Source organism: Lepidochelys kempii, chromosome 7 (assembly GCF_965140285.1).
Source record: "Lepidochelys kempii isolate rLepKem1 chromosome 7, rLepKem1.hap1, whole genome shotgun sequence".
Taxonomy (NCBI): Eukaryota; Metazoa; Chordata; order Testudines; family Cheloniidae; genus Lepidochelys; species Lepidochelys kempii.
The window spans coordinates 37,059,629-37,086,613 of NC_136386.1; the positions used below are offsets into that span (position 1 = coordinate 37,059,629).

The window sequence follows — 26,985 nt, forward strand, 5'->3', positions numbered from 1 at the left end:
CCTCAGTGCCTTTCCCCATCAAAATGTCTCCCTTTATCCTCTCCAAAACCAGCACCACTCCTCCTTACCCACAGTCCCCGTCCCCACAAAAAAGGCTACTGCCTTTCCTCCCTCTGACGTCACGTCTGACCAGAGGCTTGGAAACTCAGAGAGGAGCCAGGTGGAGGGGCTTAGAAGCCAGAAGAGCAGCCAATATGCAAAGGGTAGGCAGCAGAAGTCACGTTCTTGGCTGTACCGGTGACTGGGTCACCAGATGCCTGGGCACAACAGTGCAGAGAGAGGTAGCAGAGAAGGGGAAAAGCAAATTGAAATAAAGCCTACAATCCTGTATATCTTCTCCAAGAGGCTGGGGTACCCCAACACCTGAGTGTTAGAAAAAGTCTTCTTTTTTGTTCAAATAAACAAGGAGAGCTTTCACTTGCAGTCAGTGTGTCAGAGAATGTCAAATAATCAGTGTGACCAGAGCTCAGGCACTAACGACATTAAAATAAATTGGGAGGGAAGATATTAGTGTGAATCTTTAAATGTATAGCCATATCAGAAGGAAGACACTGCTGTAAGAAGTTACCAAGTACCAGAGGAATTTACAGAAGATACTATGGAAGCAAGATAATTGTTCCGTGAGTCTATCAAAGTCCTTGAGGTTTCAGTTTCAAATCAAAACAATAGAAAATTGTATGAAAGAGCTACTTTGTATGCATGAAACAAATAAAGCAAGTGCACAACCCCAGAGGCTGTTTGCCAATCTGTGTTGTCCTGTACTTCTAATGAACTGAAGTTACCATGGCTATTTATTTTCAGGTTTTTGCTCCATGTCAAGGTTCCTCCCCCACTCTGAACTCTAGGGTACAGATGTGGGGACCTGCATGAAAAACCTCCTAAGCTTATCTTTACCAGCTTAGGTCAAAACTTCCCCAAGGTACAAAATATTCCACCCTTTGTCCTTGGATTGGCCGCTACCACCACCAAACTAATACTGGTTACTGGGGAAGAGCTGTTTGGACACGTCTTTCCCCCCAAAATACTTCCCAAAACCTTGCACCCCACTTCCTGGACAAGGTTTGGTAAAAAGCCTCACCAATTTGCCTAGGTGACTACAGACCCAGACCCTTGGATCTTAAGAACAATGAACAATCCTCCCAACACTTACACCCCCCCTTTCCTGGGAAATGTTAGATAAAAAGCCTCACCAATTTGCATAGGTGACCACAGACCCAAACTCTTGGATCTGAGAACAATGAAAGAGCATTCAGTTTTCTTACAAGAAGACTTTTAATAAAAATAGAAGTAAATAGAAATAAAGAAATCCCCCATGTAAAATCAGGATGGTAGATACTTTACAGGGTAATTAGATTCAAAACATAGAGAACCCCTCTAGGCAAAACTTTAAGTTACAAAAAAGATACACAGACAGAAATAGTTATTCTATTCAGCACAGTTCTTTTCTCAGCCATTTAAAGAAATCATAATCTAACATGTACCTAGCTAGATTACTTACTAAAAGTTCTAACACTCCATTCCTGGTCTATCCCCAGCAAAGACAGAATATAGACAGACATACAGACCCTTTGTTTCTCTCCCTCCTCCCAGCTTTTGAAAGTATCTTGTCTCCTCATTGGTCATTTTGGTCAGGTGCCAGCGAGGTTACCTTTAGCTTCTTAACCCTTTACAGGTGAGAGGAGCTTTCCCCTGGCCAGGAGGGATTTCAAAGGGGTTTACCCTTCCCTTTATATTTATGACACTCCAGGAGCAGCAACAGCTGTGAAGTTAAAAGGAAAGTGAACAGCTCTGCAAATAATGGTGGGTGGTTACCAGCAGAGGGAAAACGTCTTTCTTTGAGAGTATGACACGAGAGTGGCTCCCTCCCATACACAAATTTCTTGTCTACACTTACCGGGGGATCAACGCACGGCGATCGATGCATCGGCAGTCGATTTAGCGGGTCTAGTGAAGACCCGCTAAATCAACCACAGATCACTCTCCCGTCAATTCCTGTACTACACCTGAATGAGAAGTGCAAGGGGAGTCGACAGGAGAGCATCTCCCATCGACATAGCATACTGTGGACCCCACAGTAAGTAGATCTAAGTATGTCGACTTCAGCTATGTTATGCACATAGCTGAAGTTCCGTAACTTAGATTGATCTCCCCCCGTACTGTAGACAAGACCTTAGTAATAACGTGTTGTTGTGGGTTGTAAAAATCTAGAATTCCTACGACATTCCTCACTTGGTCATAATCTTTAGAAAGACAAGCAGCACAGGCTCAAAAATGTGATCCCTTTGAATGAAAATGCCATTACATACAAACCCCTGACATACTTCCCACTTCCCTTTTTTCCAGTTTAAACTCTTTCCCACCTTAAAATAGGAAATTGGAGAAAATGAAAAACTGTTTCTTTTACAAAAGTAAAAGCTTATAAGAAGTTTATAGTGAGATGGTGTTTAGCATCTTTATTTATATGGCTTAATATTTCCACAGCACAGAACAAGTATAAATTTTACAACCTTTATCCCTCTCCGTGGCTTTTTTGGCTACTGTAAAAAAATAGCTAGAAAGAAGCTGAATACTTATTTTTTATAATTTTGGGTGTTAATAGAATCACCAAAATTTGCCTGACTGTACACACACACAAACGCATGTACCATATCAAGAGAAAGAGAAAAGACATACAGATGCCACCCAAAGGTACCAAACAGGTTCACGGTATAGCTGTGTAGAGTTTCTATGTAAGTCTTGCAAAGCCTTACACACATGTTTAGCTTTTACGCATTGAGTAGTCCCACTGAGGTCAATGTTCACAGTGCATAAAATTAAGCAAGTGTACAACATCTTTGTGGGCGCAGGGCCTACATTTTTATGTTATCATCAACATTCCCTGTGTTCCTCCTTTTGGACAGAGTGTAATTCCTCAATTCCCATCCACACCTCTTTCCGCCCAGTTAGGCATTCCCTTAGCTCAACACATTCCCTCAATATTACAGAAAAGGAATATTTACTTACAACAATATGAACAAAACTGGACAAAGACAGTGAACACAGTATACATGAAAACCTAGAAAAATAACAATGCATGTGAACCACAAACCTTAACCCTAACCCTAGCTAAAACATGCAGAGAAACTAACCTCTCCACCTATGAATGACACTCCACCCCAGCAGGTCCTGAACCAAACAGGACCCAATAAAGTGAATGTCTGCCTTTCTAGAAGCCTGCAGGAGTCTTGTAACACTCTAATTTCCAGTGCCACTCAGAGCATACAGAGCTATAGGCAGATGTCAGGCTTCCTTGTTCAAGTCCAAACCCTAACTAAACTTTGTAGCCATTTTTCTTCTCCCCAGCCAGAACCCTCTTCCATTCCAGACCCCCAGTGCTCCCCATGGTCATCTGCTATGGTAACTCCCGAAGTCACTTCTAGCATGCATTTGGGTGCTTTGGAAACCTGTATTTTCACATAGTGCCCCTTCCCTCCCCCCCAGTACTGAACAGTACCTGAGAGGAGAGGCATGAGATCCAGTTGCAAAGATGCTATGCCACACTTCTTTGTCAGTGCCGCAACAAGTGTCTGGGCATTGGACACTTTACAGGTGCTCTGCTTTCGTTCTTTAAGAGCAGGGCCTCTTTTAGGAGTAGAATTTTTCCTTTTACCTGTTAATAGAGGTGAGAGAGAACTCCTTTAAGGTTAAACAAGGCAAAAAGTTACAAACTTACTGGAATGGGTAGCATAGCCAGGTAGTGGCCCGAGTGTAAGATTTCAACAATGTACTCTAAATTAGTTAGGCAAGTGATTTAATACAATTGAGAAATCATTTCTACAACCTACTTCACACTATATACAAATATATATATATATATATATATATATATATATATATATATATATATATGTTAAAAGAATGTTAAGATTTTGCAGTCAAGCACTTGAAAGTTAGAAAATTAGTAAGGATGCCTGTCTAATCTTAATTCGGCCCTCTAGTATGCATGTTTAATGATACAGTCCTTAATTACATTATTTTTCCCATAGGACACCTGCCTCATTCAGTGCAAAGAATGGACCTGCTCTGAGAATTAGTCAGGGTTGCATTGCGATGGAGGCCGTCTGTAGGAACCTTGTCTCATTTGTTGCAGAAGGTGGAAGGTGAGAAGTGAATGAGAAGAGGACTTCAGGAAGAGAAAGGATGGTTTTGTGGTTGAGGCAGATGAATGGTGCCTTGGAGGGCTTCTCTCCCTGCCACTGAGTTCCCATGTGATACTAGGAAAGCCACCTAAACCAAACTTTTCACATTTGGTCAGTATTGTGTGCTCCTCTTTTCTGAGTGCATGACTTGAGATCCTGGAGTCTGGTTCGCAGAAGTGCTGAGCGCTCACAACTGTGACTGAAATCAATGGGAGCTGGGCTTTGATCATATAACGTGCTGTATAATGCTTAATACATGCTGAATAATGGTGGTACTACCTGTAATAAAGGGAGGGTGCAGGGTGATCTTGTGGTCCAGGTTCTTCCAGCACAGGATTGGAGCCAGAAGAACTGAACTGTATTTCACACTTGGCCAAATATGACTTGTATAATTGTAGGACAATCACTTGACCTCTCTGTACACCAGTTTCCTAATTAATACGATAGGAACAATGGTATTTGCTTATCTCAAAGTGATGTTGTGAGACTAAATTAATTAAATGAGATCCTCAGGACAGAAGAAGGTATAGGAATGCAAAGTATTATTCCTATTATTATTAAAAGGGGCAGACATCAAGAAATGGAGTTAACAATACTTGCCAAAAATTACACTTGGGAAAAAATCCAGTCAGCTCTGAACAAAAGCAAAGACAGGCTTAAATCATAACTAAGAAGAATTCCTCCCTGAAAAGCATGTAAATGTTTATCAAAAGCTTGTAGAAAAAAAGGCTCCAACTGCCTTAATTGTGAAGGAATTAGCTAATGAAAAGGCAAGATGTAATATGTGGAACTGATCACATAAGTCATGGGTCTCCAGAGTCATGGGAAAAAGGACTTAAACAGATCTGCGAAATAAAACAAAGCAGACGTGGCACCAGGTTTAGTCCTTCAAAGAGATCCATTCCTGTGCTGCAGACTGAACTGCCTGCGACTATTTGCATGCACAGGAGCAGGCTATACAATGACTGCCTAGTGACTCTATGCTCTGCTCGGCACTATGTTTCTTTGTTTATAACATTCCTATAAGGCCCCATCCATAACTGTGGAAGCCCCAAACTGTGCTACGCTTGACAGCATTAGAAAACAGCTATCAAGTATGGTTATGGCTAACACGGCTTGGTGCATCAATGATGCAGAACTCTGTTTGGCAGAACCATGTTACAACTGTGTGGGAACATTCAGAGTCAGTGCTTATTTAAGCCGCTAGTATCCCTTGGACTATGTGTATTATGGGAGATGAGTACTGCTATATGCCATGATGCCACATCAGCTGTCAACAGGATCAGCGTGTTACATACCTTGAATGCATCGACAGATCCTAAAATGTCCCTTATGGCCATACACAGACACATGACCAATGATATCAGCCAAGAATGAGAAAAAAAAATATCACAGCAGGCCATAGTGCCCTGTTCAACAGCATGGATCAGTACTGGAAGGGTAGAGGACTGCACCCTGTGGCCTCTGGTGGCCAAAGAGAGCGTAGCAGACATGGAATGGCAAAAGCAGATTGCCTAATTTCAGCATGAGTACGGTTACTCTAGCGCCAACATTACTACTTGTATTTCTAGCCACTGCTATATCACCATAACAGTTGAAGTTTGAGAAGGGCGTCAATTAATTAATTAATCCTCACAACACTCACGTGGAAAGTATCATCAGCATCCTCGTTTTACAGCTACAAGATGTGGAAACTGAGGCACAGAGAAGTTAAGTGACTTGCTGAAGGTCACACAGGAAATTTCTGGGAGAGTTGGGACCAGAACACTGAGCCCAGAATTCCTAGTCTTGTGCCTACACGACAAATACATCTGCACAAACCTATTACACGGACAGAATTTCATGTTCCATTTAGCTTTTAAAATCTGATCTTAGATATCATTCAAAAAACTTACCACCTTTTGGATCTTTTTTGTTTGTGTGGTCTTCTGGATTTTCCAAGCTGAACTTCGTTTTTACTGGTTTTTTTGGAATTACATAATCTGAAAAGCCAACAATTGTATTCTGCTTCAAATTATTGCCCTCATGCAGGATTTTGTCTCTGTTAGAAGGGACGTTTCCCGAAACACTAAGACGACTTGAAATGTGTACAAGAAATAAAGAAAAAAAGATACTGTTATATTTGGAGAAATATTTGTATAAATTACACTTCAATGTTTTTTAAAATGACTCATCTTCCTTGATAGTGAGAGTGGGACCAATTTTCAAAGGAGGTCTCCAAAATGATAGAATGCTCAAACCATGCATCGGAGTCTGCATTGGCACATATGTGGACTTATCATAGTGCATGATGCTAACATGCCCATCTCAAGTGCTAATTTAATTGTCCAAATGCTGGCTTGGACATCTTATTTAGGCACCTAAGTTTGAAAATTGGGAGCAGTATATCAGAGGATAATCACTTTGTGGAATGACCTTGATGTTGGCTTTGTAATGATCCCATACCAGCTTCAAATCAGTGACAAGTGGGACAGGGCTTATCAGCCATTTTCATACTGTACCTCCACACTAAGTCACTTGCAACCAGTCAGAAGATGTGCCCAGATTCCTAGGCACTGGTTACCATGACACTTTAAAGGATTGGCCTGGGCCTGCAGTACTTCATGTTGACATGCTTGGGACAAGTTCCAAGAGACAGAGCATGAAGATCAAACACAGTGGTTGGGAGCAAGCATGCCCACCCTTACCCCCAAACAATTGGAGGCAACCGGTGTGTGTGGAGACTGCATTGAACCAGAGAGTTGCATTCATTTTCACTAAATGGAGCAGAGCAAAGAGGTCCCAAGCTTTTAATACAGTGTGATTGCAGTGACTACGGGTCCCAACATGCAATGCTACATTTGAGCAAGACAAGTCTCCCTTCTTAGTTGATATGGAGCAGCGCATGCAGAGATCTGCACCTCTATATTAATGAGCAGATTGCCTGAAATTTCTCTTACAAGAACTGAATTCTGGCCACTGCTGAAGAAAACGGACCATACTTAGTTTATATTTCATAAAGGTCTTAATGATCCACATAGGAAGGACCCAGTCCGCTAGTAGGTCCAATGGAGTCAACAAGACTTTTTTCGTAAGGGATGCAGGCTGAAGCCATTAATCTAAATGTTTATCAAACAGTGCAATGAAAGACAAAGTGAGTTTGTGTACTGTCCCCAAAATTTAAGAAAATGCTAAGAAAAGGTGTAAGAGCACAGATACACTTCTCCACCCTTAGCAGCTGGTACTCTTGAAAACTCTCTACCACTCTGTAGAGTCACACTCACTGTGGAAAGGCCAGATGGCCCAGCAGGCATTTCAAATAAAACCCCAAGCCTTAAAGAGTTCAACAGACAGAAAACGAATGAAAAGCAGATCAAAGCAGACAGGTCACCAAAGGTTATTACGGTGATGAGGACCATATAAGTACCTGGACAGATACATCAGCAAACGTCCTCCTAGTATCTGATTCAATACCTTGCTCACATTACTTTGCCCTTTAAGATTCTCAGAATGAACGACTCTATATATGTGCAAAGCAGTAGTAGTAGTAATCATATTGTTGCTGTACTATAGCACAGCTCACATTTGATATATACCTCAAAAAAATTAAAGATGCAAACCAAAAGCTATTCTCTCCAGATTTCTAGTCTTTTAGGTTCATAATCAAGGCTAAATCTTTTCCCAAAGGAAAGGTGCAGCAGGGACCTCTAGACAGCCCTGCGTTAATTAACTAACAGCCCAAACTTATTAGCAATACCTCTCATCTGTCACTCATTTTACTCCCAAAGCTACCCACCTTTTACACACACTTAGTGATCCCTCACTTTTACATCAGAAAAAAAGAATAATTAAGCGCAGGTTACTGAAAGAATCATTTACACCAAACAGATGAATCCCAAAGCATTAAGTCTCCTCAATGGAAGACTGTGGTCCTGATTTTGGATCTCTGTCATACACTGAACCCCTTATTTAGGCCTTGGCAGGCTGAGAAGTGTTATAATAACAGTAATAGTTTGCCTTTACAGGGCACCTTCCATCCTTGGATGCTTTACAAACACCATGAAGCTTAACTAACACCCTTGAGAGGTAATAAATGGTACTATACCCATTATACAGATGGTCAGACTGAAGTAAGGACATCTGCCTAAAGTCATATTCACTAGTCAACGGCAAAGTCAGAAACAGAATTCAGGAGTCCAAGCTCTCAATCCCTTTCTCTAATTATTAGACAACAATGCCTCCAAGAACATCAATTTTGCTAATGACATTTAGCAAGTGAAACTCCTGGGCAAAGGCAAAATGTCTTACGTAATGCAATAACCTTCCTCCTTCCCCGCCCCCCTCTATTTAGTGCTTAATATATAATTTAAACGTTACATTAATGCTATGTTCAATGCTCATCTCTCATAACATGATATACATGAGTATATCCAGAATATATATAGTATATACGTATATCCAGAATATATGCTTCAGAATAAACTTCACATGATTTTTACTAAGATAATTTTCTTATTAAATACTTTGCTGGAAAGCTTCAATCTCCTATGTAGCAATTATTTGAAAAACACAGGTAGCAATTATTTTACAGTTACAGGAGGTAGGGGATGGGAGCTTGCACAAATTCCATATTTATTAATGTAGATTCTCTCCAAGGATATGTTGCAAAACCTAACGTCTACTCTGAATATGGCAGTAGATTCAAGAAATTTAACCATATGTTTAATTGCAGGCACATACCTAGTCCATTGATTTCTAAGCCACATTTTCATAGCAAATCTTTGAATGATGGCTAATAATACATTGAGTACAGTTAATTCTTTGACAATAAATGTATTCTGAAGTTCTGCCTTTTCCTCTCTACTCGATACTGAGGAAGCAATCCAGGAGATAGTTGACAGAGATAACAGAACATGAAAAACAACAAAATCATGCTACACTTTTCAGTATTTTAGGGCTTAGCCTTCCCCATGTACAAAACACCTGATGTACAAGAAGAAGCAGAGATATTGCATAGTCAACACACTGTAGGGTTTTCTGCTTTCAACAGCACCAATTGCTCACAGGTATCACCACTTTGCACATGCTCAGCCCTGTAAAATTCTACTCACCCCTGCCCCATCATCATGATCTACGGTGGGTGAGTAGATTTTGCGCCAGGGCAGGTAAGCTTCCCTAACAAATTTACAGATCTGCACTTGTGGATGATTGCAATATGCATGCCAGGTAGTTTGGGGCTAGCTCTACCCCTTTTCCCAGCACCACCACCTCTCCTCAGGCAATGTGGCAAGAAAATTCTTACACATTAGCCATGTTCCTATATATTTCGTACCCTGGTATTACTGTGTCCCATTGACTATCATCATTCTACCAAGTTTCTGAGATGCCTATTATATCAATATTCTCATTTAATACCAGACACTCAAGTTCACCCATCTTAGCATTTAGATTTTTTTATGTTTGTATACTAGCCTTTATAAAATTTGTCAATATTTAGCTGTCTGCCTTCATGTGATGAAACTGAATGGGACTCTTTTTCATCTGAAAAAAGAAAAGGAGTATTGTGGCACCTTAGAGGCTAACAAATTTATTTGAGCATAAGCTTTCGTGAGCTACAGCTCACTTCATCAGATGCATTCATTTGACTGTTTCTCTCAGCTCCTACCTGTACAGTATCAACTTTTATTCTCTCCTCTTTACCAAGATAGAGCATCCTCTTTAATAAATCTTCCCCGAGGGATGTGTCTATCTGAACCATGTGCTCCTCCATACCTGTTGGCTTTTCCCCAGCTCTTAGTTTAAAAACTCCTCTACAACCTTCTTAATTTTACATGCCAGCAATCTGGTTCCATTTTGGTTGAGGTAGAGCCCATTCTTCCTGTATAGGCTCCTCCTCTCCCAAAAGGTTTCCAAGTTCCTAATAAACCTAAAACCCTCCTCTGAACACCACTGTCTCATCCACACATAGAGACCCTGCAGTTCTGCCTATCTAACTGGCCCTGCTGTGAAACTGGAAGTAATCTCTTACCTAGCAAACCACATGGAGCTCATTTCAGGATAGGAGACTAAGATTTCAAACACAGGGACATTATACATGAACAAAGCTAAGCAAAAAAATGTTGCTGGGTATTTGGACAGTGGGTGGGTACATAACAGAAAGTTTTTTAGTACCAGTGGGTAGGTCAGTTTCATGCCAGAGAGGCCTAGGTATGATCGAAGAAGCTTAAATTTAAATATTGTTAGTTTTTAATGCTATTTTGTGAATTTCTTAGTGAGTTAACATGAGCTATTAAAAAAGAAATGAATTAGTAAAAAGAACAGGAGTACTTGTGGCACCTTAGAGACTAACCAATTTATTTGAACATAAGCTTTCGTGAGCTACAGCTCACTTCAGCAGCCGATACAGTGAGCTGTAGCTCATGAAAGCTTATGTTCAAATAAATTGGTTAGTCTCTAAGGTGCCACAAGTACTCCTGTTCTTTTTGCGAATACAGACTAACATGGCTGCTACTCTGAAACCTGTCATTAATAAAAAGTGTAATTCACTCCCTGTTCATGATTCTCCTGGGGCACCACATAATACCAACAGCATAAAACAGATCTCTCACACACACTTCTGCTTACTAATGCATAGGTCAGTGTGTACAGTTGCTTTGTGTCAGTTTTGTATCTTTCACACACAGGCACAGCCAATGGTATGCCACAAAATACAGTGGCCTTAAGGCTCTCAGAAGTTTAATAGGGAGCCATATGATTTATTGGTATGAATTTATCCTGCATGATTAGTCATCACAGAATAATGACTTATGTCATTCAGAAGAAGAGTGATAAAATTCATGAAATAATACTGGCTGCATGATATTTTAAAATCTGATATACAAAGTAAAATTGAATTTAGATCCATGTCAGTCAAATAATAATTATGCTGTACAAAAGGTGTAGCAGCCAAAAAGACTAAAGGAAGGGTGGCTTACTGGGATCATTACCAGTAAACCAATATTGGAACGTGATACATTGTTGCTTGAAAATGTCTATGGAATAATCAGGACAGTAACATGCTAGATTTCCATTTAATTCTTACGAAAGGGAGGCAAATGTCTAGTGTGACTGCAGCTTCAACTGGCTGTGAAACTGTTCATTGAAATAAACTGGCTTTCTAAAGCAAGACAATCTGGTTATCAAGTCTGCAATGTAAGACACTTTGAAAATCTGCTAATATCTTATATGAAATATGCTTTTAAAGAGAAACTACCATATTTAGGTGGGGAAATTCAAACTTGCCTCTAATTAATGTGAAATAGTCTTGACAAACATTTCCCCAAAAATGTATAAATATTACAGGAATAAATTGACTGTGAGCCAGAAGGTTATTATGGCCATTCTCCATGTATAGATCAGTCTTCAAAATGCTATGGATATGATATAACATGAATACATGCAGGTCTCATTGAAATGAAACAAAGACTAAAAAAACCTCCCAGATTACTGACATATGAACACAGTGGAGATTCATGGAGGTAACTGAAGAAAGGAACAAAAATCACAATTTTTGTCCATATTAGTCTTTAAAGGGAAAACTTGCTACAGGAACAATAAATCTGAATTTTTTTTGAACTGGCATGATTAAGAAAAGCATAGAATTGGGTGTCTGTAGATATACTTTCTATTTTCTAGCTCTGCAACAGACTTTCCGTGTAACTTCAGCAAGTTGTTTAACCTCGCTCTCTGCCTCAGTTTCCCCATCTATCTCATGAGGGTTCATAAGGTTAACTCAATGGCTGTGAAGTGCTTTGATATCCCTGACTAGAAGGTATTATACAAGTGTGAAGTCTGTATATTAAAATCTCAGTTAATCTTGCATAAACGTAGAGATTTTTGCATACTACTACAAACGACTCTACCTCAGACATTTTGGATGACTAAGAAAAGCACCCTAGCAGAGAAACAGTTTACTTTTTTCATTTTAAAGCATATCTAATCCTATGGAATTCTGAAGCCATAATCCACCTGATTTATTACCTCTCCTGGGAGAATTCTCTTTCATCATGTAGTTTGCCTCGGATTCAAAACCATCAATTACACTTTAATTATGTGATTTAAGCATCCAAAACAGTATCAAGCTATCTGATTAATGGGACAAAAACAAAGCTGAGAAATATCTTCAGCATCACAGAGCACATTTAAATTCCTATAACTTTTAGAATTTATTACATTAGCAGTAACAGATACGGCTCATGGTTTAACTTAGTATTATACAGTTACTTAAGTGGACTATCAAGGAATATTAATATGAAAGTAAAGCTATTTGATGGTTTCTGATAGCTAATTCTTTCAAAACACTGGCACAAAACTTACCTATTAAATAATTATTGCTGTGAGGTAAATGTATGCATATGCCTTATTTACTACGTTTGTAGATGGCTCTATCTATCTATAAATACCAGGGCTGTCTCTGTCTTTTTTTCTTTTTAGGATTCTTCAACCACCCTAAAAATAAATTTCACTGCTCACTTTTGTTTGTTGTTAACAGGCTGGTCCCCATTTTCACAATATAAGAGCTACAGGTCACATTCTGCCTTCTATTATACCTGTGCAACCCTGAAGTCAATGAAGCTACACTAATAACCGAGGGCAGACTATGGCCCTGACAGTTTTGAAACATGGCAGTTTCCCCTTCTCTCCCCTTCTAGCTGAATATTAACAGGAAACAGAGTGAAGCAGGCTGCTTGTCTAGAGGTCCAGACAGGCAGCTCCAAAGCAACAAATACTTTGGGACATGAAGAATCTTTAGTTTACCCTTGCCATTAAATCTTCCCACCATTCCCTTCTTCTCCTGGAAATCTCAGTGGTCCCAGTTCTGCAGTCACTCTATGAGGAATAACTGAATCAGAGAAGCATCCATGCAGTGGCTAATGAACCAGAGCCAGAGTTGTGAATGTGGAAGCTATGTATAACTATGGCATACATAATAAACAGTAATAGTCCACTGCATGGATTCACTGTTGAACAAATCTTCCCCTGAGAGCCCCATACATCCACATTAGGGGTTAAAAAGTCAGAACAAAAATACACACACACACATGTAAAAACCACCCCTCCAGACACACACGCTTCATTTATTTCTGATATTTAGTAGGCTGGATGTACAAAACTAGAGGTATTTTAATTATTGCTTTTTTTAAAACATCAGTAACAGAGCAGTGGAAGTAAATGACGAGCATAAAAATGTAAAGCTCTTTGGGATGCTCGGATAGAAGACATTATAGAAATGTAAGGTGTCATTGTTACTAAGCACTGATGTTAAGTATTGGAAGACAGATTGTCAGAACAGTTTCCTTTGAGCTACAAAATCTTCAATGACAAAGCTAATGTGAGGGTTTAGAAGTAAACTATCACACTCGGAAACCATCAGAACTGTTAAATCTGAACACTGCAAGTAATAAGGTGGTCGTTTTATCTGCACCAATGAAAGAAAATGAACTGCTTTGAAAAGCGCTTGAAACATAAGAACATAAAAACAGCCACTCTGGGCCAGGCCAATTGTCCATACAGACTAGCATCCTGTCTTCCAACGGTGGCCAGTGCCAGATGCTTCAGAGGGAATGGACAGAACAGGGCAATTTATCGAGTGATCCAGCCACTGTCACCCAGTCCTAGCTTCTGGCAGTCAGAGCCTTAGGGACACCCAGAGAACTGGGCGGTGTCCCTGACCAGCTTATCTAACAGCCATCGATGGACCTAGCCTCCCAGGAACTTAGCTAATTCTTTTTTTAACCCAGTTATACTTTTGGCCTTCACAACATCCTCTGGACATTTGTTCCACAGGTTGACTGTGTGTTGTGTGGGGAAGTATTTTATTTTATTTGTTTTAAACCTGCTGCCTTTTAATTTCATTGGGTGACCCCTACTTTGTGCGTTATGTGAAAGAGTAAACAACATTTCTTTATGCACTTTCTCCACACCATGCATGATTTTATAGACCTCTATCATATCCCCCTCAGTTGTCTCTTTCTAAGATGAACAGTCCCAATCCTTTTAATTCCTTCTCATATGGAAGCTGTTCCACACCCCTAATAACTTTTGTTGCTCTTCTCTGAACTTTTTCCAATTCCAAAATATATTTTTTGAGAACAGGAAACCAGAACTGAATGCAGTATTCAAGGCGTGGGCATACCAGAGATTATAGAGTGGCATTATGATATTTTGTCATATTGCCTATCCCGTCCCTAATGTCTCCCAACATTACATTACCTTTTTTGACTGTTGCTGCACACTGAGCAGATGTTTTCAGCGAACTATCCATGATTACTCCAATATATTTTTCTTGAGTGATAACAGCTAAATTATGTATGTATAGTTGGGATTTTTTTCCAATGTGCATTACTCTGCATTTATTAACATTGTATTTCATCTGCTATTTCGTTGCCCCATCACCTAGTTTTGTCAGATCCCTTTGTAACTCTTTGCAGTCAGCTTTGGACATAACTATCTTGAGTAATTTTGGATCATCTGCAAAACTTTGCCACTTCACTGTTACCCCTTTTTCCAGATCATTTGTGAATATGTTGAACAGCATTGGTCCCAGTAGAGATACTTGAGGGACCCTGTTATGTACCTCTCATACCACTGTGAAAACTGATAGTTTATTCCCACATTTTTTTCCCCTAGCTTTTAACCAGTTATTGATCCATGACAGGACCTTCCCTCTTGTCCCATCACTCCTTACTTTGCTTAAGAGCCTTTGGTGAGGGACTTCTCAAAGGCTTTCTGAAAGTCCAAGTACACTAAATCTACTGGATCACTCTTGTCCACATTTGCTGATCTCCCCTGAAAGAATTTTAGTAGATTGGTAAGGCATGATTTTCCTATACAAAAAACATGCTGACTCTTCCCCAACATATTATGTTCATCTATGTATCCAATAATTTTGTTCTTTGCTATAGTTTCAACCAATTTGCCTGGTACTGATGGTATGTTTACTGGCCTGTAACTGCCAGGATCCTGTAATTGCCAGGATCACCTTTGGAGCATTGTTTTTTTTTAAATCAGCATTACATTAGCTATCCACCCGTCATCTGGTACAGAGGCTGATTTAAGCACTAAGTTACACACCACAGTCAGTAGTTCTGCAGTTTCATATCTGAGTTCCTTCAGAACCCTTGGTGAATACTACTGCTTTATTACTGTTAGGTGCTTTATCACTGTTTATCAGTTTGTTCCAAAACCTCCTCTTCTGACACCTCAATCTGGGACAGTTCCTCAGATTTGTCAGCCACAAAGAATGGCTCAGATGTGGGAATCTCCCTCACAGCCTCTGCAGTGAAGACCAATGCACAAAATTCAGTTTCTCTGCAACGGCCCTATTTTCCTTGAGTGCTCCTTTAGCATCTCAATAGCGGCCTGACTCGTTGCTGTTAGTTTTGTGTCTTTTGTTAGTTGCTCTTCAAATTCTTTTTTGGCCTGCCTAATTATACTTTTACACTTGGAACCCTAGAAACCACCACTAAAAAGAATAGGAACCTTCAGGTGTTGGAAATAAAGGGACTAATGGTGTGGAGTCCACGGAGGCCATTTGGGATTTATTGGTGGATATGTTGGAAACAAAACCTCACCTCCCCACTGCAGGCAGAAAAGGCATACAGGAGGTGGGCCCATCTGTAGGTGTTTACAGCACCACTGAAGAGTTTTGCTGGAATCAATTTAAGAGAAGAAATACAGCATCCAATTGTACTGTGGCTATTATTCTCCCTGGAGACAGAGGCTGTGCATGGCATAAAATGAGGCAAGAGGGACATTTCCTTTCAGGAAAGATACGTTCTTTTCCAGATGTGACCAGGACAGAAAAAATTTTGGTGGTGGTGATGGCACAATTTGACTTTTTAAATTCCATATGCTCATCTCAATAAGCACAGGTGGTGTTGTCAGCTTGTCATGACCTAATTAAAGAGGATTTTAAAATTAATTTAATTTATTTTGATGCCAACATTTTTTTACACAGGAAGTTAGAAGAAACACAAGAAGGGAGACGCAGAGGCTGCCCCAAGTTACAAACAAAACTTAACCCCCTACAGAGAGAAAAAAACAAAAAGGTTTCACTATCTTTCGGGGCTTTTCTTCAGTCCATCCTCTAGGCCCTGTTCCAAGCCCCTTTCTGGGCTACCTTTTAAAGTCTTTTCCCCTTTTCCAGTATAAAGCTCTGGGTCACCAGGCTGGTTCCCCATCATCATCATTGCCTTCACTGATACATGCCATGCGACTCCCCAACCCTGCAAGGTCAATGTCCTGTTATGTACAGCATCATGTACATTTATCATACCAAACAGTTAGTAAACATTATGTGGCAGAGTCACCTCAGCAGCAGCTCTCTCAGTCAGTGTATGAACTGGGTCTAACCCCCTACTTTCCTGGATTACTCTCTACCCTGTCAAACATTTTAAAGGTGACCTGCAAAGATACTAAGTTTTGACACCTAGAGGCAGTAACAGTTCAGGTGTTAATGGCATATGTGCTATATTTTGTATTTACTTAGCACCTTCCACCAAAGAGTTTCAGGGGGCTTTACAGACATTATGGTCAAAAGCCGGTCCTGTTGAGTCAAAGACAGAACTCCCATTGACTTCGGTGAGACCATGATTTTGCCCCATTTAACTGAAGTTGGAATTTTTATCCAAGAAAGAAAAAAAAAAAAAAAAGAAACCCCTCAAGCTCCTGCTTATCTACACAAAGACTGCAGGCACAGTGCTGCAACTATATCTAAGTATCATTTCAGTATATTTGGGGATGGTGGAGCAGGAGTCAAAAAGAATCACCCTCTCTGATAGATTAAAGGGGACAGAAACAGGACAGTAAGAAATTGGGAAGGGACTTGCCTCCTTCATCCCAAGCAGTGTCTCCACTTGTAAAAGATCAAATCATGCTGTGAAAACTGATCAAACTTAACTGTTGTGATTTGGGAAGCTCTGGCATTACAAAGCTCAGGTCTGTTACTCCAAGAATCAGCCTACAAGGGGAACATCTGACTGAGTGTCATAGTGGTATGGTTCAGTCAGTCATATGACTCTCAGCACAAAGTTTTGTAATGAAACTCAGTTTTTAATCATTAATGTCCATGCAGACATAGCAAAATGTTTTGCTTCCTGTTTTTGTAAATTTCATGGATATACAAAAGAAATGTTTAAAAATTAACTCATTTCCATATTCAAAATGGAGCAGAGTTTCATATAGTTTCATAATGAAAGATTAACACAGCCTTATTGCAGAGTGAATGATAACCCTTATATATGGAAAAGAGCAATAGTGATGTATGCTAGGGGTTTTCATTTTTCAGTCATCAAATTTATGAAGAACTAATATTGATTTTGAGAAGTATTACACAGCACTGGAGAGTCAATGGAGTGCATTAACTGTAGACTCCCTCCCACTAATGAAATATTGGTTAGAAAACCCCTAAGACACAAAGCTAACAGTCTCTATGCATTCATATGCAGTGCCAATGATGCCATTTAATTTCTATTCCACTAAAATGCACATGGGAGATTAAGGTGGCACAAGTACTCCTTTTCTTTTTGCAGAAGTTCTTTAGAGACTAACAAATTTATTTGAGCATAAGCTTTCATGAGCTACAGCTCCGTTCATCGGCTGCATGAAGTGAGCTGTAGCTCATGAAAGCTTATGCTCAAATAAATTTGTTAGTCTCTAAGGTGCCACAAAAGTACTCCTTTTCTTTTTGCGGATACAGACTAACACGGCTGCTACTCTGAAACCTGTCATTAAAGAACTTCTGTGAACTGTTCAAGTCTGATCCTGAAAACATGTATGTTTGTGCCTAACAATCAGAAAAGTAATTTATGCCTGCATAAAGAGGATTTCTACTTAGGTCAATCTAAAAGTTGAATTTGTTTGAGAGGTAAACTACCTTGTGCTTTCAGCTTTTTTTAAAAAAAAAAAGTTGTATTTTTTTTTTAAAAACTGTCAGTATGTATGCTGGATATTACTCGAGTTCACCGAGTTCATAATTTCCTGCAACTATGAAAATTTTATATAGACAAAAATAGAAAAAAATGCTTAAAAATAAATATCAATACTATCTGTCAATTATAAAAACACAACAATTGAATACTGCCAAGCCAAAATACACTTTAAATGGTTAGGAAGTACCTATTTAGTCTACAAAGCAGGAACTCAGAATTGTTAAGAGAGAGCACATACAGCAAACCAAGAAGCATTAGAGAAGTTGTAACAAGAAATTAAACACAAACAGCAGCTTATCAAAACTTACTATAAAATTAGCTCAAGGTTATGTAACAAATGTTTGATTTCTAACAGGTCAAAGCAATGTACCAGAACATTTGGAACACTGGAATATTCAAAGCAAGGTACTATTTTTTTAAATACAGGGACAATCATTTCATCGTTAAAGATGCTGTTCCTCTCACACAAAACACCATTTGAAATAAAATCAGAGTATTTTGCTTGCATGGGCCACTCAACCCTGTTTTTGAAGTTCTCCACCTCTACAGAGATTTGTGATATTTTTTATTCTGTATATACAGCACAAAATCATTTGAGTTGCAACCTACACTTAGGGTATGTCTACACTGCAGTCAGACACCCACATCTGGCCTGTGCCAGCTGACTTGGGCTCTCACGACTTGGGCTAAGGAACTGTTTTATTGCAGTGAAGATGTTCAGGGACCTCCCACCTCGCAGGGTCCTAGAGCCCAGGCTCCAGCCTGAGCCCAAACATCTACACTGCAACTAAACAGTCCCTTAGCCCAGCTGGCAGGGGCCATCCACATGTTTTTTATTGCAATGTAGGCATACCTTTAAGGTAGGTCTACACTGTACACTCTACATAACAGTGTGTAGAGTACTTACACTGCAATCCCCTCTCCCCCCCATAGCATGGATATAAATACCAGTGTAGATGGCAAGGTACTCCTTAGGCAACTAAAGTAAAAACATGTTTGAACCCTGTGGGTATGAACCTTATATGGCTCTCTACATGGCCAAGCAGTGCCTCCCCCATCTACACTGCTATTTTTAGCAATTTAGCGTCCCGCCGCAGGGAAAGGCTCCAGCAGGGGCGGGAGGCAGCAGAAAAAGGTTCTGGCAGCTCCCCGCTGTCTGAGCCTTTCACTAACACGTGTAGCTACACACCTCAGTGTGGATGTGGCCTGTTTTGCACTGTGGCATGTAGCTACACATACCCTACATGCTGCCAGTGGTTGGCAGTGTAGATGTAGCCTTACAGTAGTAACCCATGCTAATGAGTTCTGTTCCTAGTACACACACATTGCTCAGAAGAGTCTACCAGTAGGGTTTGCTCTAAAGCCCACTGACATCAATGCAAATCTTTTCATTGACTTTGCTGGGATTTGATCAGGCCCATAATCTTGGCTCTATCTGTAATAAGGAAAGGAGAGTTCTGCATAAATCTTGCTCAAATGTCTTACGATGAAGAAATTCTAAATGTTGTGTGATAGAAAGTAAAATGGTCTAAGAATCTGATAACAAGAGTACAGTGTACCTATCAACACGGACAAGACTTTTAGAAAAAAAGTGAAAACCCTGAGTAAGTCAATAAAAATGCAACACAAACTGTTTTGTTTTTAAGATGTTGAACTGGAAATGCACTCCATTTGCCTTCATTTGTTTAATTATTTTTACATCACCAAAATGCAAAGCTTTCTATTAACAATGGATATTATGGGACACTGTCAATTTGATTTCTTTTGATTGACTAATTTTTAAAAAAACATTTTTTCCAGTGCCCTGAACTCTGTAGGCTTTGGTAAAATTTTAGGATGTTGTATGTTTATTTTCAGGAAAGTACATTACTGATAATTGCACCAGACTTTAAAAACTATTCAGCAATTCTGAGTCATTAAACAATATGAACAATTGCTCTTGTAAATAAAGCAGAATTTAGCCCATGAACTTCTTAGTTACAGCAATGTAAATCCAGAGTGACTCCCACTTGTTTCAAGGGAGTTACCCAATATTTACACCAGTGTATCAGAGCAGAATTTGGCCTTGTAAATATCTGTATTTACAGAATAAATTTGTTCAGCTCACAAGCCAATGGTGATTATTGCATACAAAACTTTCTGCTAATGTCTTAATGTTGTTTCCATCCTCATCATTTGAAAAATGTTATTCCAAATGGCATATTTCAGGACTAAACAGTTTATGTAACAGAACAGAACTCTAATAGAATAAGAAAACTGAAATAAAGCTCTTTGCATACAAAAAGTCAGGCATGTAGCCAAGAAGAGACTGGGATTTATATCACTGCATTCTCACAAACGGCTGTCCAAACTTCTCACACTTTCACCACAATCTCACAATAAAAGACCCAGCTGACATATTCAAAACAACACACTCAAACCAAGGAAAAAGCTTTCTCCTTCTCAGCTTCCACACAGAGATAATCTATTTCCACATACTTGGTCACTACGTTCCACACTCTTGCCACTGCATCCCATTTTCTCTCTCTTGCCAATAGCCATTATCACATTTTCTAGTGCAAGCATCTAGTTTTATTCACACTTCCTAATTCCAGCAATTCTGAAGCCGCTTGACTCAGTTGAAAGGAAAGAAAGTGTCTGGAAATAAACTGGTTGATAATTTTATGCAAGTAACAAGTTTGTATTTTTTGTAAAAGGTACTTTTCCCAAAATAAACCACACATAGCTTGATATTTTAGTCTAAAGGGTGTTTTAATTATGCTGTTTCTTTGTAACAGTTAATATAACTCCAACAGATGTGGATGCAAAAAATCAGAGTTAGCAGACCTTGAAATCAGAACATAACCATGACAACCCTTAAAAAACCAGCTGCTTTCAATTTTGTTTAAATCATAGCATATCCCAGGATAACATCCTTGGTGGTAAACAGAAGACATTCTTACCTCACTGAAGGAAAGTCATCTGTCCTTGAGGGAGGAAGTAAAGATTGGAAAACAGAAAGGGATGCTGGTGCCTCATACAGTTCAGCTTCCTCTGGTAAAGGCTTACTTTCCCCTGAGGTAAAACAGGTTTCACATTTGTTACTAATATTTCCTTTTCCAGAGCATCCCATAAGACTAGTCAAAATACAACTACAAATCTCTCGGAAAACAGAAAAGTATGTTACCTACAGTGGTATTTTTTGAGTAGTGACACACCTAGTGTTGCATAGTGTTTGTGTTTAGGTAAAAAGAACAGGAGTACTTGTGGCATCTTAGAAACTAACAAATTTATTAGAGCATAAGCTTTCATGGGCTACAGCCCACTTCATCGGATGCATAGAATGGAACATATAGGAAGAAGATATATATATATATATATATATATATATATATATATATATACACACACACATACAAATAAATTGTATGGAAATTGCCATACAAACTGTGAGAGGCTAATTAGTTAAGATGAGCGATTATCAGTAGGAGGAAAAAAAACAAACTTTTGTAGTGATAATCAAGATGGCCCATTTAGACAGCTGACAACACCACGTGAGGATACTTAACTTAGGGAAACAGATTCAACATGTGTAATGATCCAGCCACTCCCAGACTCCACTCAAACCCAAGTTAATGGTATCTAGTTTGCATACCAATTCAAGCTCAGCAGCTTCCTGTTGGAGTCTGCCCCCAAAGCTCTTCTATTGCAAAACTGCCACCCTTAAATCTTTCACTGAGTGGCCAGAAAGGTTGAAGTGCTCTCCCACCAGTCCTTGAATGCCATGATTCCCGACGTCAGACTTGCATCCATTCACTCTTCCACGTAGAGACCGTCCGGCCCGGCCAATGCACATGGCAGAGGGGCATTGCCAGTACACGATGGCATACATCACAATGGCAGATGTGCAGGCGAACAAGCCCCCGACGGCGTGATCAGGTCCCATGATGGTGTCACTTGAATAAACATGCATCGGGCCCTGCTGCAAGGATAGGTTCCTAGGTTAGTGTTCTTGCCGTGTGGTGTGCGGTCACTGGAGAGCATCTGCCTCAGGCTGGGGGGCTGTCCGCAAGCGAGGACCAGCCCGCCCCGCAAGATCCGTGAGAGTGAGTGATCATTCCTTAGGACAGATTGGCCGGGCCGGACGGTCTCTATGCGAAAGAGTGAATGGACGCAGGTCTGACATCGGGAATCATGGCATTCAAGGACTGGTGAGAGAGCACTTCAACCTCTCTGGCCACTCAGTGACTGGGAGTGGCTGGGTCATTACACATATTGAATCTATTCCCCTCACGCTTTCTTGTCAGCTGTCTAAATGGGCCATCTTGATTGTCACTACGAAAGTTTTTTTTTTTTTTCCTCCTGATTATAATAGCTCATCTTAACTAATTAGCCTCTCACAGTTTGTATGGCAACTTCCAACTTATCTGTATATATATATATATATATATATATATAATTTTCTTACTATATGTTCCATTCTATGCATCCGATGAAGTGGGCTGTAGCCCACGAAAGCTTATGCTCTAATAAATTTCAGAGGAACAGCCGTGTTAGTCTGTATTCGCAAAAAGAAAAGGAGGACTTGTGGCACCTTAGAGACTAACCAATTTATTTGAGCATGAGCTTTCGTGAGCTACAGCTCACTTCATCAGATGTTTACCGTGGAAACTGCAGCAGACTTTATATACACACAGAAATCATGAAACAATACCTCCTCCCACCCCACTGTCCACACAAACTTCCTCGTGGCTGGATTTTACTAAAACTAGACAAGCCATTTACAACGCACACTTTGCTTCTCTACAAAAGAAAAAAGACACTAAACTTTCTAAACTACTACATGCTACAAGGGGCCACAGCAATGGTTCCCTCACCCCACCTAGCAATATTGTTAACCTATCCAACTATACTCTCAGCCCAGCAGAAGCAGCTGTTCTATCTCGGGGACTCTCCTTCTGCCCCTCCACCCCCACGAACATGATACAGTTCTGTGGTGACCTAGAATCCTATTTTCGACGTCTCCGTCTCAAGGAATATTTCCAAAATACCTCTGAACAACATACTAATCCACAGAGGTCTCCCTGCCAACACTACAGAAAGAGGGATTCTAGATGGACTCCTCCTGAAGGTCGAAACAGCAGACTGGACTTCTACATAGAGTGCTTCCGCCGACGTGCACGGGCTGAAATTGCGGAAAAGCAGCATCACTTGCCCCATAACCTCAGCCATGCGGAACGCAATGCCATCCACAGCCTCAGAAACAACTCTGACATCATAATCAAAAAGGCTGACAAAGGAGGTGCTGTTGTCATCATGAATAGGTCGGAATATGAACAAGAGGCTGCTCGGCAGCTCTCCAACACGAGTTTCTACAAGCCATTACCCTATGATCCCACTGAGAGTTACCAAAAGCAACTACAGCATTTGCTCAAGAAACTTCCTGAAAAAGCACAAGATCAAATCCGCACAGACACACCCCTGGAACCCCGACCTGGGATATTCTATCTACTACCCAAGATCCATAAACCTGGAAATCCTGGGCGCCCCATCATCTCAGGCATTGGCACCCTGACAGCAGGATTGTCTGGCTATGTAGACTCCCTCCTCAGGCCCTACGCTACCAGCACTCCCAGCTACCTTCGAGACACCACTGACTTCCTGAGGAAACTTCAATCCATCGGTGATCTTCCTGATAACACCATCCTGGCTACTATGGATGTAGAAGCCCTCTACACCAACATTCCACACAAAGATGGACTACAAGCCGTCAAGAACACTATCCCCGATAATGTCACGGCTAACCTGGTGGCTGAACTTTGTGACTTTGTCCTTACCCATAACTATTTCACATTTGGGGACAATGTATACCTTCAGATCAGCGGCACTGCTATGGGTACCCGCATGGCCCCACAGTATGCCAACATTTTTATGGCTGATTTAGAACAACGCTTCCTCAGCTCTCGTCCCCTAAAGCCCCTACTCTACTTGTGCTATATTGATGACATCTTCATCATCTGGACCCATGGAAAAGAAGCCCTTGAGGAATTCCACCATGATTTCAACAATTTCCATCCCACCACCAACCTCAGCCTGGTCCAGTCCACACAAGAGATCCACTTCCTGGACACTACAGTGCTAATAAACAATGGCCACATAAACACCACCCTATACCGTAAACCTACTGACCGCTATTCCTAACTGCATGCCTCCAGCTTTCACCCTGACCACACCACACGATCCATCGTCTACAGCCAAGCTCTGCGATACAACCGCATTTGCTCCAACCCCTCAGACAGAGACAAACACCTACAAGATCTCTGTCAAGCTTTCTTACAACTACAATACCCACCTGCAGAAGTAAAGAAACAGATTGATAGAGCCAGAAGAGTTCCCAGAAGTTACCTACTACAGGACAGGCCTAACAAAGAAAATAACAGAACGCCACTAGCCATCACCTTCAGCCCCCAACTAAAACCCCTCCAACGCATTATTAAGGATCTACAACCTATCCTAAAGGATGACCCAACACTCTCACAAGTCTTGGGAGACAGGCCAGTCCTTGCCTACAGACAGCCCCGCAACCTGAAGCAAATACTCACCAACAACCACATACCACACAACAGAACCACTAACCCAGGAACTTATCCTTGCAACAAAGCCCGTTGCCAATTGTGCCCACATATCTATTCAGGGGACACCATCACAGGGCCTAATAACATCAGCCACACTATCAGAGGCTCGTTCACCTGCACATCCACCAATGTGATCTATGCCATCATGTGCCAGCAATGCCCCTCTGCCATGTACATTGGTCAAACTGGACAGTCTCTACGTAAAAGAATAAATGGACACAAATCAGATGTCAAGAATTATAACATTCATAAACCAGTCGGAGAACACTTCAATCTCTCTGGTCACGCAATCACAGACATGAAGGTCGCTATCTTAAAACAAAAAAACTTCAAATCCAGACTCCAGCGAGAAACTGCTGAATTGGAATTCATTTGCAAATTGGATACTATTAATTTAGGCTTAAATAGAGACTGGGAGTGGCTAAGTCATTATGCAAGGTAGCCTGTTTCCTCTTGTTTTTTCCTACCCCCCCCCCCCAGATGTTCTGGTTTAACTTGGATTTAAACCTGGAGAATGGTCAGTTTAGATGAGCTATTACCAGCAGGAGAGTGAGTTTGTGTGTGTATGGGGGTGGGGGGGATGTGAGAAAACCTTGATCTATGCAGGAAATAGCCCGACTTGATTATGTAAAGAGTTGTCACTTTGGATGGGCTAGCACCAGCAGGAGAGTGAATTTGTGTGGGGGGGTGGAGGGTGAGAAAACCTGGATTTGTGCTGGAAATGGCCCACCTGTTGATCACTTTAGATAAGCTATTACCAGCAGGACAGTGGGGTGGGAGGAGGTATTGTTTCATGATTTCTGTGTGTATATAAAGTCTGCTGCAGTTTCCACGGTAAACATCTGATGAAGTGAGCTGTAGCTCACGAAAGCTCATGCTCAAATAAATTGGTTAGTCTCTAAGGTGCCACAAGTCCTCCTTTTCTAATAAATTTGTTAGTCTCTAAGGTGCCACAAGTACTACTGTTCTTTTTGAGGACACAGACTAACACGGCTGCTACTCTGAAACCTGTGTTTAGGTAGGTATTGACTTTGCTGTCAGGATTTGTGTGTGGAAGTTTGTGTATACTAAGGGATAATATATTCCTTTTTGCTTATTTATGCCAGATGGTACTATATTTTAGTCAGATTTTGTCTTTGATATTACAGCTAATATTTATACAAGATGAGCACACGCTCAATATTATCGGCCAGATCCCCAGGTGGTGTAAATCAGCATAGCTCCATTAACTCCACTATAGCCAGCTGAGGATCTGGCCCTATATGCTCTCTATGTACTATCAGTATGGTACAATATGTCTCCTGAGCTTAGAATTCAATAAAGATTTAATTAAAAGATAAAATAGAGCAGGAAATTCAAAAAGTTGAAATTTATTAAAGTATTGTGCAATTTTAGCAGTGAAATTCAGCATCCTTGATGCTGGCGATTAGAGCAAATTTCTAATTAAATATGTGAGGATATTCTACCAACTATGTGCAAAACCCTGCTACCACTGCCTGGAGGAATTGAGCAAGGAAGGGGAGTGGAGAGGTAGGTACTGCTTGCATATCTGGCACAAGAGCCATTCTGCAGCTACAGGATACAGGTAGGCTGCAATGTGCTGTTTACTGCTCTACTAAGTAAGAATGACCTATATGCCCAGCAACAGGCACTTTGCAGAGCTGAATAAAGCCCACTTGGAGACTCAGTGTGTGGACTGACACCATAGCTGGATGCAATCCCAAGTGCTCTTGAGCAGAAGGGCTTTTAAAGGTCACGCACTCTTTTCTCCCTAGTATAGTACAAGGCAGGATTTAGCCCTAAGAGGGGAGAAATACATCTGAGTGTAACACTGATACATGCCTACGGTCATGCTATAATGTACCACCCTCAGCCAAGCTAAATCATCATCCTGCAGGAGGTGACTACTCTTAGTAAAGGACTCCCTAACAGGAAGTCTAGGCTGTACTGTAACTTACTATAGGATCTATCTGTGCCAAACAAAACCCTAAGTCCTAGCAATAGGCATACATGTTTCTTGGTGACATAAGGTTGTTCTGTGTTGTTGGTTACTTATAAATAATAACACACGTTATAGCTGTTTACAGCAACATTATACAACAGTTTAGGGCAGGAAATGCAGAACTCTATTTAGCTGAAACTGGAAGGGAATCCATTTAAATAAGAAAAATGCAATTGTTCACATGGAAACTGGCCAAGACACTGTAACAACATCTACCTGCTGCAGGCAACAACTAGATAATT

At 40.5% G+C, this 26,985-nt stretch overlaps 1 protein-coding gene across 6 annotated transcripts in view; it reads right to left on the bottom strand.

Moving 5' to 3' along the window:
* The window catches only part of CFAP92 (cilia and flagella associated protein 92 (putative)), a 94,151-nt gene that overhangs the window by 43,715 nt on the left and 23,451 nt on the right, over positions 1 to 26,985 (bottom strand). For all 6 annotated transcript variants that reach the window (XM_073352217.2, XM_073352215.2, XM_073352214.2 and 3 more), the window contains 3 exons: positions 21,070 to 21,181; positions 6,074 to 6,255; positions 3,494 to 3,649 (listed from right to left, as the gene is read on the bottom strand). In XM_073352217.2, coding sequence (XP_073208318.2) covers positions 3,494 to 3,649; positions 6,074 to 6,255; positions 21,070 to 21,181 — 450 coding nt within the window. The remainder of the gene's footprint in view (positions 1 to 3,493; positions 3,650 to 6,073; positions 6,256 to 21,069; positions 21,182 to 26,985) is intronic.